At 42.8% G+C, this 16,788-nt stretch overlaps 1 protein-coding gene across 1 annotated transcript in view; it reads left to right on the forward strand.

Moving 5' to 3' along the window:
* SNAPC2 (small nuclear RNA activating complex polypeptide 2) overlaps positions 1-16,788 on the forward strand; it is a 97,173-nt gene that overhangs the window by 48,353 nt on the left and 32,032 nt on the right. The window contains exons 2-3 of the mRNA XM_086945980.1: positions 982-1,201; positions 13,049-13,165. Of these exons, the coding sequence (XP_086802106.1) occupies positions 1,004-1,201; positions 13,049-13,165 (315 nt within the window). The 5' untranslated portion in view covers positions 982-1,003. The remainder of the gene's footprint in view (positions 1-981; positions 1,202-13,048; positions 13,166-16,788) is intronic.

Raw genomic sequence — 16,788 nt, forward strand, 5'->3', positions numbered from 1 at the left:
TTGAAAATAAAACAGTTTGGTGTAGGGCTCTGTCAAGGTTATGTAGACCTCTACCAAACTGTAAACTGTATTTACAGGAACTGCTGTGAAAGAGGTTTCTGCCAATGCTTTCGAAATTACCACCAGCTTGGCGGTCATTTCTAAATTAGGCGGGCAGCACCTCCATCAGGGCGATGGAGTAGTTTAAATATCGCCTTAGCTGGTACACCTTCTCCCTTTGTGGGCGGGAGGACACAACTTAAGTGGGGATTGGAAGGAACATGGAGGGCATAATGGGGAGAGGTAACAAAGGGTGAAATAGCAATGTGGAACGAGTGGAGGAGAAGCACATGGGCGAGAAAGGAATGGGAGGAAGATACGATGGTGAGCATAACCCAGAGGAGGGTGGGCCAGGAGAGTGGATGAGGGAGAAGCACTGAGTGCCGGGGAAGAGAAGAACATGAGGGAGGCATCTGGAAAACACATGCATTGTCATAGAGTGCATACCTAAATAGAAAGAATTGTCTTCACCCCAAAAAAACGCGTAAGAAATGGAAATCTAGAAGCCAACCAATCAGAAAGACTACTAAGAAGCAATGCTTCATGGGAGGGCCAAACGCAAGATTGACAACCTGGGACACAAATAAGAAGCAGACAAATAAGATTGACCATAAAGCCCACCAATCGTCAGCATTTGGCTAGCTCCAAGTCCTTGTATGGTCTTGGTAAGCCCACAATGTGTCTCTTACATTTGACCTAAAAACGGGCAGGCTGAATTTTCCTGTATGTTGTCAAATTCTGTGCTCCTAGCTTATGGTCTTTAATCCTTCTAGATGCATTTCTTTAAAAAGAGCAAAGTTGAGTCGATGCAGTTCCTGTTTTGAGAGTCCTTTGCACAAATGCCATGTGTCTGTGACCTTGTAAGTGTACAAATATCTGCTGTTACTTCCTCAGCCCACCATTATTAAACCTGATAAGTCTTCCTTTTTTCCTGACTTTCAGCTTGAACACAACAAAGCGAATAATGAAGCCCCCAGTGAGGAGACGTGTGGCACCTCTACGTCTAGCGATAGACCCGAAATTCCTATGGCGTCGCAGGCGGTGTGTCTGGATGAAGAAAGAAAAGATCCGCCTACTGCGGGCACTGAAGGCGCAAGCCCAATATAAGGAGCTGGACATAGAGATGTGCAAGATGGAGCTGCCAAAGAAAAACGAGAGCGAGGTTTGTATGAGGATAAGCACCTCTAAGCTAGAGCACAAAGGTGGACCTAAAGGCCACTAAGAACTTTATTGGTCACAAAAAAGGGCATGCTGTGTTCTCACTGCATCAAACAGCAGATATTACAAGTGGAGAGAAGAGGAATCTAGGAATGAGGATGATATACCCCGCACTGCCCCCTCTCACATGAGTAACTGTGAAAGGATACTGTGGACAAAACAGCAGATTGAGTAGTTTGATTCTCCAGCATGAATTATCTTTCAGAGGTTATCCTGCTTTTTTAAATATACCACTCTGAGAATCTTCAGATTTTTTAACCCCTTGGCTTCTAAGCCTTTTATTCTAGAATGCTAAGCCCTTTGTTTGCTCTTTAGTGTATTTTGTGCTTATACATGTTTAACTTTTTTCCACATAACATTAACAGGACATATAACGTGTATTTGTAAAGTGCCGTTCACCCAAGGGTATCTTGGCGCTGAATAACAGATGTTTATTGTTACACCATAAGGTATCCATGCCTAATGTGTCTTTCCCCCCCAACACCTGGGTATTCTAAAGGTACCCAGGGTTTGTGGATTCCCTTGGAAAGGACTGAGAAAATAGCTAAAATATAGCTAAAGTTTGTTTGTGTGTGTCTGGGGGGGGGGGGCTGTTTAGGGGGAGAGGTTTGCAAAAAATGGGGGGTAAAGTGCTTCAGTGGAATGCCCTTTTTTTACCACCGTTTATGCATTTTTCTAAGAGGTAGTCAGTTTTTAAAATAATTTTTATGGTTTCAACCTACTTGCTGTTTGGTGGAAACAGGTGCAAAAGTCATGGATGATGCCAAAAAGTCATACATTTTCGTAAAGAAGACTACGTTCAGCATTCAGCAAGAGTTAATTTGTGTAGATTCGTCAAGCATTTCCCAAAGAAACTAATTGATGGAAAAAAAAGAAAAAACAGCCATTTGTAACTACATTTTCTTCTGTAACTTTTATCACAATGGTCGAATAACAAACGCAATACACTATTATGTCGCAAGCTCGGTGGCCAATCAGGAAAACCTACCAAACACAGACTTTTCTGAAAATGATGCATCTAGGGGAGTGCAGGGTGGTGTGTCGAAAGGGTCTTATGATGCCTTTTTACGCACCATCCCCTGCAAACCTCAAACTTTCACTACCATCTCTGTGATGTAAACTTCTGGAATCTGCACGGGTGCACACAATACTGACCATCCAGTGTTACCTCACTTGTCCAAAATAAAAACGCTACACAACTTGTGTGCCTGGGCCTGTTCTCCTCTACAGAAACAGATAAAAGCTGGGTAAATGGGAGTTCCTTTGCGAGGGTCGCTCCCGCTAGCAAGAAAGACACCCTTGGTGGTCTGGGTGCTTTCCTGCTGCACGATCGCAGACACTGTGTGAAAGGAAAAACTCTATCCTTTCCCCAGTGTCTCTCTTCTTGTCTGATTTACTCCACCCCAGGTGAGAGTATTGACCCAATGCATCCTTCTAGCTTATGCGCTGCAAGTAAATGTCTAGTAATGATGTTGTTGGTGTGCCGTGGGCATGCTGATGTCTTCATCTGGCATGGGGAGGGGCCAGTGGTGTGGCAGCTGAAATTCTTCCCTTCCATCCCTGGTCAAGGCATGTGGTTGGGGGGATACGGGAGAGGATCGCCAGCGCATCACCATCGGGTGGGTGCTAGGATGTGCTGGACACGTCCTTTGCACCCTAGAAGTTGAGCTAAATATGTGTTCAGCATGTGCTAAGCACACAAGGCTTTAAAGACAGTCCTAATCAAGCTTTTATTTATTTACTTGTTAGCTGGTTGGAGTAAACGGACTGACGACCAGATCGTGATAGAGAAGGTTTTATTATTTGATACACTCTTCTCCTCCGAGAAGCCAGTCTTTTAGTGTGGAATGGGGATATTGACTTCTTATCTGTCACGTACTGCGTCTTCTCGTTCTCCACGGGATTTAGACAGGCCACAATCCGGGTTCCAGAGTCTGGTGGCTCCACATAGATTCATGGGGAAAGAAATGATACAGGGTGTAAGTGTACTGAACCAAAGGCAAAAACAGGGGAAGGTTGTGAGGGGGCACCCAACCCTTGACACACGTCTACTAGGAAATGTGAGGGTGCTAAAGGGCAGGAAAGAGGCAGGGGATAGAAGGGAGTTCCAATCTACTTGTGGGGACTTTCCCGCCTCCCAACCCAGCCCGGTCCCGTACCTGGGAGAGCCACGCTCCTCCTGGCTGGGCGAAACACAGTTCTGTTGACGTCCTGGCTTTCCCGGGACACCCGCATACTCCACGGCAACCTCCTGACTCTGTTCTCCTCCTGACAGCGTCCACTTTCCTCTGCTTGCGACTTCCTCCGACTTCTTCCTCGCTACTCCAGCGGTTATTCCACACACCTCCTTCCGGGATGCCCTCATCCTTATTACGGTACAAAAGGGGTGGTGATGGACGGAGCATCTGAATCAATCAAACACTCACACCCTGTCAAAAGATCTGGGTTTAATCCATCACCGTTCTTTAGCCCACTCTGCCACCCCAGTTCAGACATGGCTATATGCAAATCAGTCTGACCCTGTGCCTCATGGGAACAGTCCAGCCCGAACTGCCAAGCCATGTCTTCCCTGGACCGGAAACAAGCTTCCGAGGACCGGTTTCTGGCATTCCAGCCGTCTTCAGCCCGGCTTGCTTGAATCCAGTGGCAAAGTGAGCAAGGGACTCACGTCTGAGCATACCCTGCCACACTTATGACGGCCAAAAGCGGTACCCTGTGCCTCATGGGAACAGGGTATGCTCCCAGCGCTGGGCAGCAAAACCCAGAAAAGGCTGCGAGCGTCTAAAGGCAGGAAGGGCAGTGACAATAGCTACCATATTTGCTCCAAACGGAGTCAAAGATCAGCTCTATTGGGTTTTCTGACAACTCTGGAGGGACGTGCCAGGGGAGGCACCATCCTTACAAGAGCCTTCAACTTGTCATCCGTAAAAAAAATAAAACTCGGATGATGTCTCGAGCCTTCTCGAAACATCTCAAAACGCAAACACGTTTTTGGGGACTTAAAGGTTTATGGTGGGAACTTCATCTGGAGGAGAAGGACTACTCTTTCTTCTACCATTTGCATTCTCATAGTCTCACATAGACCATTTCAGGCTTAGCAATCATTTGGCGCACGCCTTAATTGGCTCAATAGGAGTTTTGGATCAAGTCTACGTGGTTGCTAAGTGTGATCTCTACAGATTTTGCAGGCATGTGGCACCTAAATCCTAGATTGCCTAGAGACCTCCATACTACATATATCCGTAGCTGAAAAAATACTGAATTACTTTAATGACAAAAAAGACAGTATTCCAATTATTGTCTATGTGATGAAAGCAGTCCTCAGGGGGAAATGTATCTTGTTGAGGATCTACATGCATAAACTCGGGGAAATTAGAATCAGATAGTTTAAAGAGAGTACAGGGAAGCATGTGCTGTGATGAAACCGAGATGGCTAACTAATGATTAGGGGCTATATGTATCAAGCAAAATTGCATTCGCAATTCGGCGTTTGCGAATGCAATTTTGTCAAATGGTATGTATTAAGGCCAAAAGGTATGTATTAAGGCAAAATAAGGAATCGCAAAATTTGTGATCCCTTATTTTGCGATTGCATTTAAGGAATCGCAGAATTTGCGATTCCTTAAATGCAATGTAAGAAGCACCAAAAAAATGCAATGTGGCCTTAAGGAATCGCAAACTTCAAGTTGGTGGTAATTTGCGATTTCTTCGAAAAATTTACTTTTTTGCATTTTTCAAAGTCGCTATTTGAGATTCGCAAAATGAGTTTGTGATACATATGGCCCTAAGAACTGTAAGGGTTGTACACAAATAGAGCTGAATTGTCTATTCTATACACAAGCGAGAATGAGACTGGGGTCTCAGCTTATGCTTCAAATAAAAGAAAAAACAGAGGGAATACTTCCAGGAAATCAAAAAAGTCTTGCAAACAGTGGAAGATAAAATAGAGGCGTTCATTTTCTTTTATGAATGCTTATACGTCACAGCTAGACTCACCAATCACACAAGATGAGATAAAGTGGGCTATGAAGTCTACAAGATATAAGGCACCAGCCTTGGTGGACTGACATGCTACTTTTGATTAACACCAATAGTATTTGCTAAAATCATGCAAGCAGACTGGGGTAGGTAGTTTAGCTCCTAGTAGATGCAGATAAGTATAGCTTCTTTGCCATGAGGCAGGCATAAGATAATATATGGTGGACAGTCCATCTGGTTGAAAAGGTCAGAAAAGAGAATCCAAGTTATTTTGGCGTCTTTGGAAGCTGAGAAGACTGTCGACCAGGTGGACTGGTCATTCCTGTGGCTGGTAATTGAGAGGCTAGGCTTCGGAGTCCAACTTATAAAACAAATGGTGATGTCGCCACACAGTATCCTAGATAACTCTGAATGGGTTGACATCTAAAAGCATTTACATTGAGATGGTGACTAAATAGGGGTGCCCAATGTCCTCTCTACTGTTCACCCTCCGAGTAAAGCCATTGGCTGAGTGAAAAAGCGGGAACAGATCAATAGTGGGAGGTCGATGATCTCCTCAAGATGGGAGACCCGGAGAGGTTGCTACCATCGGTAATGGAGCAGCTGCAACAATTTGAGGTCGTCTCTGAGTTTAAGATAAAAACTAAGTCCAAAATAAGCCTGACCTTCCCTTTACCGAAGGTGCAGGCCTTAAGGGATGCTTTCCTGTTTAAATGGGCCACTAAATATATTAAATATCTAGGGATCCACACTCAACTGTATGTAGGCCAACTGGATGAGACAAATTACTTGTGCATGCTAGCAGAGGCGAGAACATTTCTCAATAAATAGGAGCGCCTAATCCTCTCTTGGACTGACCGTAATAATGCTGTTAAAATAAATGGGCTCCTAAGAATGCTCTATGTGTACTAGACCCCATTAAAAAGATAGAAAACAGCTACTTTGAACATTACAAAAAGCAGTAGACCGATTCCATTGGAATGTTGAAAGACAGTGAGGATCATTAAAGGTGCTCCTAAGGACGAGGGAGATTGGGGGCCTCGCGTTGCCAGATTTCGTAACTTATTATTGGTCCTCCCAGCTGATAACTGTAGTAGAATGGTGCAGACCCGACACTACACTAATTTCGGCATTTGATGATCATGCCAATGTAGGCAGAACATTATGGGATGTCATTTGGTTACCAAAATGAAATGGGCCACAAAAGGTTTATTTATCAACCCCAGTGTGAACAATCCTGGCAGGATGGTAACAGTAGAGGAGGGGATAAAGATCACCACGTTTTCCTATCGATAAATTTGCATACACTTTCATCCCAATTTCACACTTGGAAGCCCATGCAGGCCTATTGAGTGATAGAAAAAGTGGGAAGGGTGTTGGGGGGGGGGGGGTGGGGGGGGGGGTGTAGGGGTTACCACATGATTGAAGACCTCTTGCAGAATTGGGAGATTGAGGGCTACATGTATCAAATATTTTTTGTGTTCTTAAATGGGACGATTCTCAGAATCGAGCCGTTTGCGAATGCAAAAAATGCTTTTCACATATAAAAAACAATATTTTGCGTTTCGGTAAACTGTTTCTGAATTGCAAAATGGGTTTGCAATTTGGTATTTGGAAGGGGAGTGTTTAGGGCGTCCCTTCCAAATACCAAATTGTAACGCTATGTAGGAATGTTTTGTGACCATGAATGCAGTTGCAAAATATTCGAAATCTTCCGCCAACTTCAAGTTGGTGGTAACCCATTCTCAGAGGGATGGGGTCTCCAATTCACGCTTCCCCTTTGTGAATGTATGCAAAAACATTTTTTAAGAGCAGGCAGTGGTCCCAAGGACCACTTCCTACTCTTTAAAAATGAAATGTAAACTTTTCATTTTGTAAAGCATCCCGTTTTTCTTTAAGGAAATCGTAATGCTTTCCAACAAAATAACATTGCTTCATTTAAAAGCAATCATGGACATGGTGGTCTTCTGACCCTAGCAGGCCACCATCCTCGTGATTTTAGTAATTCCTAGGTGGTAACAAATTGCGACCTACCTCATAATTATTGATGAGTTAGGTCGATTTGCGGCCTCCTAGAAATCACTAAATGAAACTCTAGTAGTTTCATACTTTTGTAATATTGATTACCTAATAGCGATTGCCTGAAAATCACAATTAGGTAACAGCTATCACAAATATTGATACATGTGGCCCTAAGTCTTAACCAATGCAAATCTAAGTATCGGTTGAGAGAAGCAGATACACTGTGTAAAGCAAGGGCAAATAAAAGGGGGGGGCATAAAAGACTAGTTCCCATTTGAACAAATGACAGGAAACCGTAAAGCAGGGTACAGTGGCTTGACTATGAAAGTTACCGAAAATGGCCACTACGTCAGAGGATTAGACATACAGAGAACAGTAGGATCAATGCCTAAACACCCAGAAAATGTTGCCACTTTTTAGAGGAAGGCCATTTCCATCTTCTTAAAGATGGACTTGACCCTATTAGCCTATAGTTCATTCCATTCCTGATCTGAGATCAAAGCACTCAGATTGGTTTCCTTCAATGTTTGTTCATCATTACTTTTACTGGTGAGGGTACGTAGAGTGGATTCGGTTTTTTTAGGTGCCTATGGCTAGACCCCCAGTAGATGTTATCACCAGAGAGGATTTAAAACTTAACTCTCTGCTTCATTGTTATTCCACACCTTGATTGCAAGGCAGAAATGGTTTAGGGCCAGATGGACGACGCGCAAAATAGCAGCACGCAAATTGCGAGTCTTTTGCGACTCGCAATTTGCGAGGCGCTATTTTGCATGTACAACAGTGTGTTTAACACTGTTTGCGATTCCCAATGGGGTTGCAAATTGAGAGGCTCATGCATATTGAGCCTCTCACAATTTGTGAGCGCATTGGGAATGACAGGCCCGCCCAGGGATGGTGATCTGCTGGGGTTAGCAGACCACCATGTCTGGGACTACTTTTAAATAAAGAAGCTTTTTTTTTTTTTAAATGCAGCACGTTTTCCTGAAAGGAAAACGGGATGCATTAAAAAAAAACGCATGAAACCTTTTTGTTTAATTTTTAAGGGCAGGCAGTGGTCTCTGGGACCACTGCCTGCTCTTATAAAATATTTCCCCACATACAAAGGGGAAGGGGTCCCTTGGGGGCCCCTCCCCCTTTGCGAGTGGTTTACCACCTACTTGAAGTAGGCTGTAAACTGCAAGAGGTTTGCAGCCGCAAATGCGGTCGCAAAACTTTAGTACATAGCATTTTGACTCGCTATTAGGAAGGGACCCCCCTTCCTAATAGTGAGAGTCGCAAATGCTAATTTGCCAGTCAGTGACTAGCAAAATAGCATTTGTACATGCTATTACCCTTTTTTGAGGCTGCAAACGTTTGCACGTTTGTAGCCGCAAAAAAGGGCCGTACATCTGGCCCCACGTTCAGGAGCATGATGTTACAGCTGTATAGCTTTAACCTTACACTGGGCCTTCTTAATGCAGTATTTTTTGGTTAAGGTGCCTTTGATCAGAACTGTTGCTTGTCAACGTTTTTGAAGTCCATATTTCTGATTTCAGAAAATATTTCTTCTGCGAACAGAACGAACAAAGAACAAAATATGGCAAGTCTGACGAGTGTTGCACATATTTACATTATTATGGGTACAAGCATGACAGAAAAACATAAAGACCAGAGTTCCCTGGTTAGTAAGGAAAACCCAGCCAGGACACATATATTTTTAAACTCTTCATCAGGGTTTCTTGTAGGTGTGACATCAGTATGTTTACACATTGAAGCAGGCAGACAAGTAGTTCCTGTCATGGCCAGCACTAGTGAAAACTAAAACTATCAAAATGATTTGGCACCCTTTCTGAGGGCATGCTACAACTTCGGAAGATTTTCTGAAAATTAAAACTGATTGAGACCCACAAATCCACAAAATCCCTGCCATCCTCCTTTGTTTCAACATTGTACCAATACAATTAGAAATCTCAAAGAATATAAACTAAATGTAGTAGCAGATAAGAGACTCTTGTATTGTAAAACCTAGGCTGACTTGGTTGCGCCAAAGTGCCAAGAAGGATGTTCCTCTTTCTACCAATCTGGAGAGAAGTAGCAACCGGCATCAGCTGGGTGTATCCTGCGCATCCAGTCAAACCACTTCTTGATCCCTCTGGTCTATCATGTTAGTTGATTGTTTTTTAAAAATTACTCCAGAAGTACAATTGTACATTAAATTAAATTAAACCCGCAATTGGTCATGAGCCTTTAAGAAGGCTTATATTTCTGTGCCGGTAAACCACAAACATTGGACATTCTTAAGAATTTCAAGCAAAAAGCAACAATACTATTACTACCCTTCGGGCTTCACACACCACCTAAGACAGTGGTTGTTAATATTTTCACTTTTGTGGACCCCCAATTAATCATTACTCTAATCCATGGTCCCCCTGCCCTGTTGAATCATTATTGGATTCTGGAGACCCCTATTGAGTCGTTGCTGGAAGTCGGGGGCCCCCAGTAATTCATTATTGGAATCCAGGGACACCCACGGAGTCATTACTGGAAGCCGGGGACTCCCGTCTAAGCTGTTTTGATGATTTGAACTGCAAAAAAAAATACAGATTCAAGCATTTGAACAACTTATTAAATATTTTATTTAAATTACGTTATATAAAAATGAGTCAATATTTCGATTTTAATGGGAAGGTTGGAGCTTTTCTAAATTCAATTGGGGTCACTCATTGATCGTACTATATTCTCTTTGATACACTTGCGCTGCTCCCACAAATCCAATTAAGGATACCAACTTCATTTTTAGTCTCTAGTTTCAAATTCCTACAACTATGCAGAGAGTTTAAAATGTAAAATGTTACATTTGCTTTATTTCTATACCTCTCAATACTATGTAATTTTCTAAGCAGTCGTGGACCCATTAATTTTTTTTTTTTTTTTTTTAAAGTGGGCTTTGTGGACCCCCAGGGATCCCTGGACCACAGGTTAAAAACCACTGACCTAGAATATTCACAAAATACCGAGCCACTAAAGCAGCCTGCCTTAGAAGAAATGGGTCCCACATGTATCCTTACTGAGATAACTGGTTAGCAAAATAGATTTGTGTGAGTTGTGATAGGTGCACGGAGCACACTATTCCACATTGTAACATTTGCGATTAACAAAGAAATCGCATGTAGTTTCTTAAGAATCCTGTTTCTACATCCATCCCTCACTACAACCCTAATGCAGGGAGTGCAATGCTGCAGGTTTTTGGGACTTATGTTATCCTCTGTGTGTAAGTGTGTGTATATATCACACAGTGGCGTTCTAGTTAGGTCAAAGTTTCCAACGGTGGAGTTTTTTTATTTCACTTATAAATTTGTCCTAATTTGACTAGTCTTCATGGAAGTTTTGAAATAAAGAAGTCCTCCACCTCTGCTCCTTCAAGGAAAGTTTTACTCTGATTGGTTAAGCTCTGGCCAAGAAAAGGGCAGTCCTAAAATGTTGTCTGTGCTCCACTTCAAAGTGATTTATGGAACACTGGCAAGGATGGCTCTAAGGTTGTATGCCGCTGTGTCCCTGTCAAGAATGTGTGAAGTGTACTTTATCAATTTACAGAAGTTTGCCGATAGGTCCTGGCATAGATGTCTTTTTAATGGAAAATGCATACCTATCCGTCTCAACCTCTTTACTTAAATTTACTGGATATGTAAACCCTTTAAGGTGAATAGTAAATCGGCCACAAGTGTTGCATGTTGAGTTACGTCAAGTCCACAAACCCTATAAGATGATGTCACAATAACAGGATGATTCAATGAGTAAAGTCCTCAATGATGTAATTTGAGATGTCATCAGTGCTGTCATCAATGATTTCAATTAACATGTAATGAATGATGAAACGTGATGGCATAAGCAGTGCAGGGTAGGGGCACAAGTTGTAGTTATCACAGTAAACTATAAATGGTGAATTTTAGTGTTTTTTTTAACATTGGTTGTCTTATTTCAACACCTAACTATAACATCACGTTAGTATTTTTTTTAGTGAATATATATATATATATATGCACATTTTTGTAGAATATTGGCAATATGAAGCACTTATTGGAAAATATTGAAATACTTTGGTCCGTGGTACAGTTTAAGACTCGCGCCCCTTCCTCAGTCGAGAATAATACATTTCACCACAGTTATTATATTTGGCACCATCTGGCTTCCATTAGAATACACAATGCTACTATAGCAATATATAGAAAATCTGGTACAGAGGTCTTCTTCTTCTGCACGTTTGATAATTAGCTGATGGGTTTGTATTTTTAGCCAATGCATTCTGCTGATTAAAGTTTTTTTCTTCCTCAAAGGAATTCTATATTTTTGTATTACATTTGCAAAGACAGCAAGCGAACAGAATGCATTAGAAATGAATTGTAAAAATAGTAGCAGATTTTCACAAATGTTTTCTCGACCTACTTACCTACAGACTTCCTCTACAGAAGCACAAAAGGTACTTCACATACTTTGTTAAATGGGCAATAAGTTACTGCATTGGTGAAAATAAAATATTTCAGAATAGGAGAAAAACTGATCTTAGCTTACAAAACTTCAGGGCCTACCTTCTTTCAAGCAGTGCTGCACGTAAGCAAATCATTTTTTATTTGATTGGATAATGTTTTTTATCTACTACTGGATGCGTGTCAAAGCAAACCTTTCTAGTTATCACCTACAGGGAATCTGCAAAGAGCTGGCATGGCGTTTATATACACACTTTAAGAAGGCACTACTGTTTACATGTGGAACAAGTGTTCCTCAACAACTTATTTAGATGTCTCATTGTCATTATTTCATGCCATCCTGAGTAAAACCTGTTTAATGCTTGTGGCAGTGAAGTTATTTGTCTGTAACAGTGGCTCTTTCTTTGTTAATTTTGTATATTAGTTTGCAACCCTCCACCTTCACCAGTGCACTACTAAGAGCCTAAGCTGCTGCTCGAATACATCTGAAATGGTGGCTTCGGCCAGTATGAAGTTTTTTGCACTTTCATTGGCTCGATCAAAAACATTTCCTACAGTGGATGGTCTACTACAGTGAAATGTCTACACATGTAAAACTCACGAAGGATTCCAAGACTGTTTGGAAATCTTTTAAAAATGCAGATTCAGCTATGAAAATGTTTAACCACTTTAGAACAACAGTTGCAGATAAGTCACCAGTCTATCTAGAGGATCCCATAGGGGACCACCTGCAGCACTCCCTTATGGAAGGAACTGGAACCAAATGGATTCCTTTCCACAGTTAATGCTTATGAAATGTAATATAGTCCGCTTTTTTATAAATACTGTTTGTGTGAGACCCTTCATCTATTATGGTTACTTGTATGCTGTGAATTCAAGCTGCTTCCAGGACAAATTCCCTGAAAGCTCGCCCTTAAACCAGAATAATGTCTGTAGTAAACTAAACACCAAGTACCATCTTCTTTTATGCCACCTGCTGCTAAGGACTGAAACCGGAAAGCTCACAAGAAGCTAATGCTTATCAAACCTGTTTCTGAGGATACAGCTGCACAGTTGTCTTCCAAAGAGTACTTTATTGCCAACATGTTTTATAAAGGCTTGTTACCTTTGTCTGTTGATGTGACCAATTCAAAATGATCATGAAAAAGTAAATGTTTTGTTACTTCTACTTGTTATAACTGTGGCGGTGTGTAAATGAGTGAACTGTTTCTCCATTCTTCTAAATGCTGAAATGCATACGCTTGGGTTTGCAAATGATTCCAAAATTGTAAAAGAAAAAAATGCTACTCAATTTGTACTAGAAATTGTCATTCTTTTGTTCCTAGATCAGGCATTTCATCCGAGGGCTCAAAAGTCGAGTGGCACGAGAGGCTATACGAAAGCAGTACAAACGTTATCAGGCAGAGAAGTGTTGGGGAGAACAGATCCTTGCGCCTATCGAGGTACATAGAAGTGAGGGAGGCTTTATCCTTTGGCAATATCAGTGGGGAGGTGCATGCATATTGCGTTTGCTGGTGACAAGGCATATTAAGGAGAGTTATGTGATGTTTGCAGCATGTGCGGCATTCGATGTCATGCTTTGCACACTTCTGCCATTTAGTATTGTGCATTGATGTTGCAAGTAGTTGTTTTCTTTGAAGTAGATGTTTTGGTTCAGAGGTCACTCATGAACCTCCCCCGAAACCCATAATACACTAGGAGAGAAAACTCCACCTTAGATTGTGTTATTTCCCATCGTTTGGTTCATATGTACCTCTGGGACTGCCAATCTACAGGAGCAGAAATTTAAGCATCAGATCACCGGAACTCCTACTCACAACACTCAAACATTGTGTAACCACCAACTGCTTCAGGTCAGGTCGTATGAGAATGACTCTTTGGGGTTGGGATAGGGAAAATGCACTCTACGGTTCTATCCTAAGTGTAACAGCAGGTTCCTGTGGTCAGACCATCATAGGGTCTGTAACTTTTGTCTTTTCAGGGACCATGAGGATTTGACTTGTTCAGACTGCCAGAGTATGCTTTTTCCAATGACTAACTTCGGATATAATCCTTCTCTAGGGCTTTAATGACACCCACACCCAAGACAAAGACCTCAGGTTGTCCTACCCAACACCTTCTGAGGATCTTCCTCCCAGGTAGAACTTGAGCAAAGCTTCAGCTATAGGGCAAGGAACAGCCTCCCGCGTGCCATGCCTGAATCCTGAATCCCCACTGAAAAGACCTCTGCAGTCAGCACGGACCACTGATCTCGGGCCAACTCTGAACCGAAAGCCAGTCTTGACTCCAGAAAAACCTCACAAACATTGTGTTGAGAGACTCCATCTCAGTTGCGAGAGTCTGAACGGCTCTTTGGCGCACAGGTAGACTCAGACGTTGAACTCAAAACATCACCGGATTAGGCACCAAGGCAACCAATTCAAGAAGATCAGGACAAGCAGCCTGATCTACATAGACCCAATCATAGGGCACATCTTAGCTCAATCAACACAAGCTGTAACAGGCCAACCCAAAACCAAGAAAATACTGTTTACATTTGAGGTGATAATCTTTGAGGACTTTAGAACTTCCCAATTTCCAAAAAGGCTATACTAGGCTCTGGGAGCACATCTTGCCACCTACTCATTCTCTGTCCCCTTATTGCGGCTGATTTTCACGACCCCCTCTGAAGAGCCCATTACAACAGATAATGGAGAGGACCTTTGGCATGACTGCATTTTGTATCCTCAGGAACACCGATCATTAGAAACTTACCAAGTTGAGCCCTCTCCTCCTGAAGTCCACACCACATATCATTCAGTAATCCAGCATGTGGGTTATTATCATAAGGTTAGACTGCATGTTGTGAAGGAAGAAGGAGACTTCATGAAACATTTCCAAAAACAGAGCCCCCTGGGTAGTACCTGCCCATGCTAAAATGCTGGACCGTAAGCTTTAAGGAGCCTGTGAAGACAAGGTGATCACATCAAGAGTCAATAAAAAGTACAATGCGACGCCAGAGGACCACTTCTACCGAAGTGGCCAATAAGCCTCTGGATTCACTGATAGTGCATGCGTCTCTAAAAAAATAAAAAGGGCTTTCACCTAGGGGACATCCCTCTGCCTGACAAAGAGAGTGAGTGCATTGATGCTGCTGCCAAAAGAATATCTGTGAATGCTGCTTCTAAATGGTGACTATGACCTGATACAACAGGGGCCATATTACAGATGACTGCGCCAGCGCTAATAGTCGCTGTGCGCCCGAGCAGGTCTGTGTTTGTGCGATTGTATCTGTACGCTAATACAATATGCGCGAAGACGCAAACACACATAAAGACAGAGTTCAAAGTCTGCCCCAATATCACGGCGCATTACAGACCGATCCTCTGTAATGCCGTCGGGTACATACAGTGGCGCACAGAGACAATTCGCGCTGGTGCAGTCATCTGTAATACGGCCCCAGGTAGCACTGTGAGAAGACTGAACAGCTGGTAAAACGCCTTTCAGAGATTTACAGTAGTTTATGTCCTGGAGATGAAGAGAATATCAAATTCCAACTTTAGGTGTGCCCTGGATGCAGTTGATACTGCTCCCATAAAACAAGTACCAGTGTTCATCAATGGTATGCCTTGCTAAGAGCCCTGAATTCTTACCAGAAATCAAGAAAAACCTCCTAAGTATAACCTTTGGCACAGTGCACATTGTCAGACCTCCGGTGAACACAATGTTGGAACACTCAAGATACATCCTAATAAGTTGGACTTTAGGAGGCAACAAGCACAAGCTTGAACCAAGTCGGCGGCTATCTCACTATCTCCCCAGTACCAAACACCGCAGTCCTTTCAGGAGAGTTCGGCAACCAAATCTTACTCTTGGAGAGGCTTGAGGAGCGACACCCATGGTAAGGTTAGAGCCACCCAAAGTAAAGGCACCCTAGTTTCAAAGCTTGACCTTCTAATTATTTCCACAGTGCCTGTCAGTGGAAAAAATAAGGTTATGTCTTTTACAATGGGAAGAGATAACCTCGGACAAATTGATACTTTCTGTTGTTGGCCACAGCTACTCTCTTGAGTTTCACACCACCCTACTCAGTATTGTATCACTGACCACAGCATCAGTTAAGACCACTGATGGGTGCTGCAGTAGGAAATGGAGCAATAGAACCAGTCCAACCAGATCAGTGAGGAGTTTAATGCCGGTACTTTCTTATCACCACTAAAGACAGAACAAAGCAGAGCTGTTTCTAGACCTTCAACCTCTCAATCGCTACATGATATCCAAGCACTTCAGAATGACAACTCTGCAAGACGTCATTCTGCTGCTGTGCATCAGGGTCTACATGACGACCCTTGAACTCAAAGTTGCCTACTTTCACATGGCTAATAAAGAGCAGGAGCCAAGAACGGTGCCACAGTCGCACTAAAAAAAGCAGAGTCTTTCCACCACACAGAGTTAACGGTGCATGTCAAAAAGCCTGGCTGTTCTTCCTCACAACCGCACCCTTCCTTAGGAGCCATACTGAATATGGTAACAGGCAAAGCCTACCTAAGCAGTGAGACGGGGAAGACATTTCAGAGGCTGATTCTCATTTGCCAGAGTGTGTGTTCTCTAATAGTGAGAATGATAATGAAACCATCTTCTGGAGTACCTTGCCAGATAATGGTCACAAGGGACTGCTCAGTGGGAAGGTCTAATGTCACTGGAGTCCAGATTTAGCACAACCTTTTATGCTGTAGCAACAACAACGCATTACTAGGAAGATTGTTCCTCGACCTTCTAGCCAGACGTGATCACCCACACAGACTCCTTCCTCACTGGGTGGGCAGACTTCTTGGGCCCACTGACCATCCAGGGCCAATGGTCTCCTCCGCAACAAAGTCTGCATATCAATGTGGTGGAATTGATGGAAGTTCAGTTTGTGCTCAAAGCAATAAAACACTGCTCTTTTGCAGAGAGACCATGACCACAATGTATTACCTTCAAAGATAGGTGAGCAAGCACTCACCAGTTGTCCTGGCTAGCGCAGACAATCTGGCGTCTGGCCATTTAGCATTAAGCCTTCTCCTGGAGGAACACCTCAAAGGCA

The sequence above is a fragment of the Lissotriton vulgaris genome, chromosome 12 (genome assembly GCF_964263255.1).
Source record: "Lissotriton vulgaris chromosome 12, aLisVul1.2, whole genome shotgun sequence".
NCBI classification, from domain to species: domain Eukaryota; kingdom Metazoa; phylum Chordata; class Amphibia; order Caudata; family Salamandridae; genus Lissotriton; species Lissotriton vulgaris.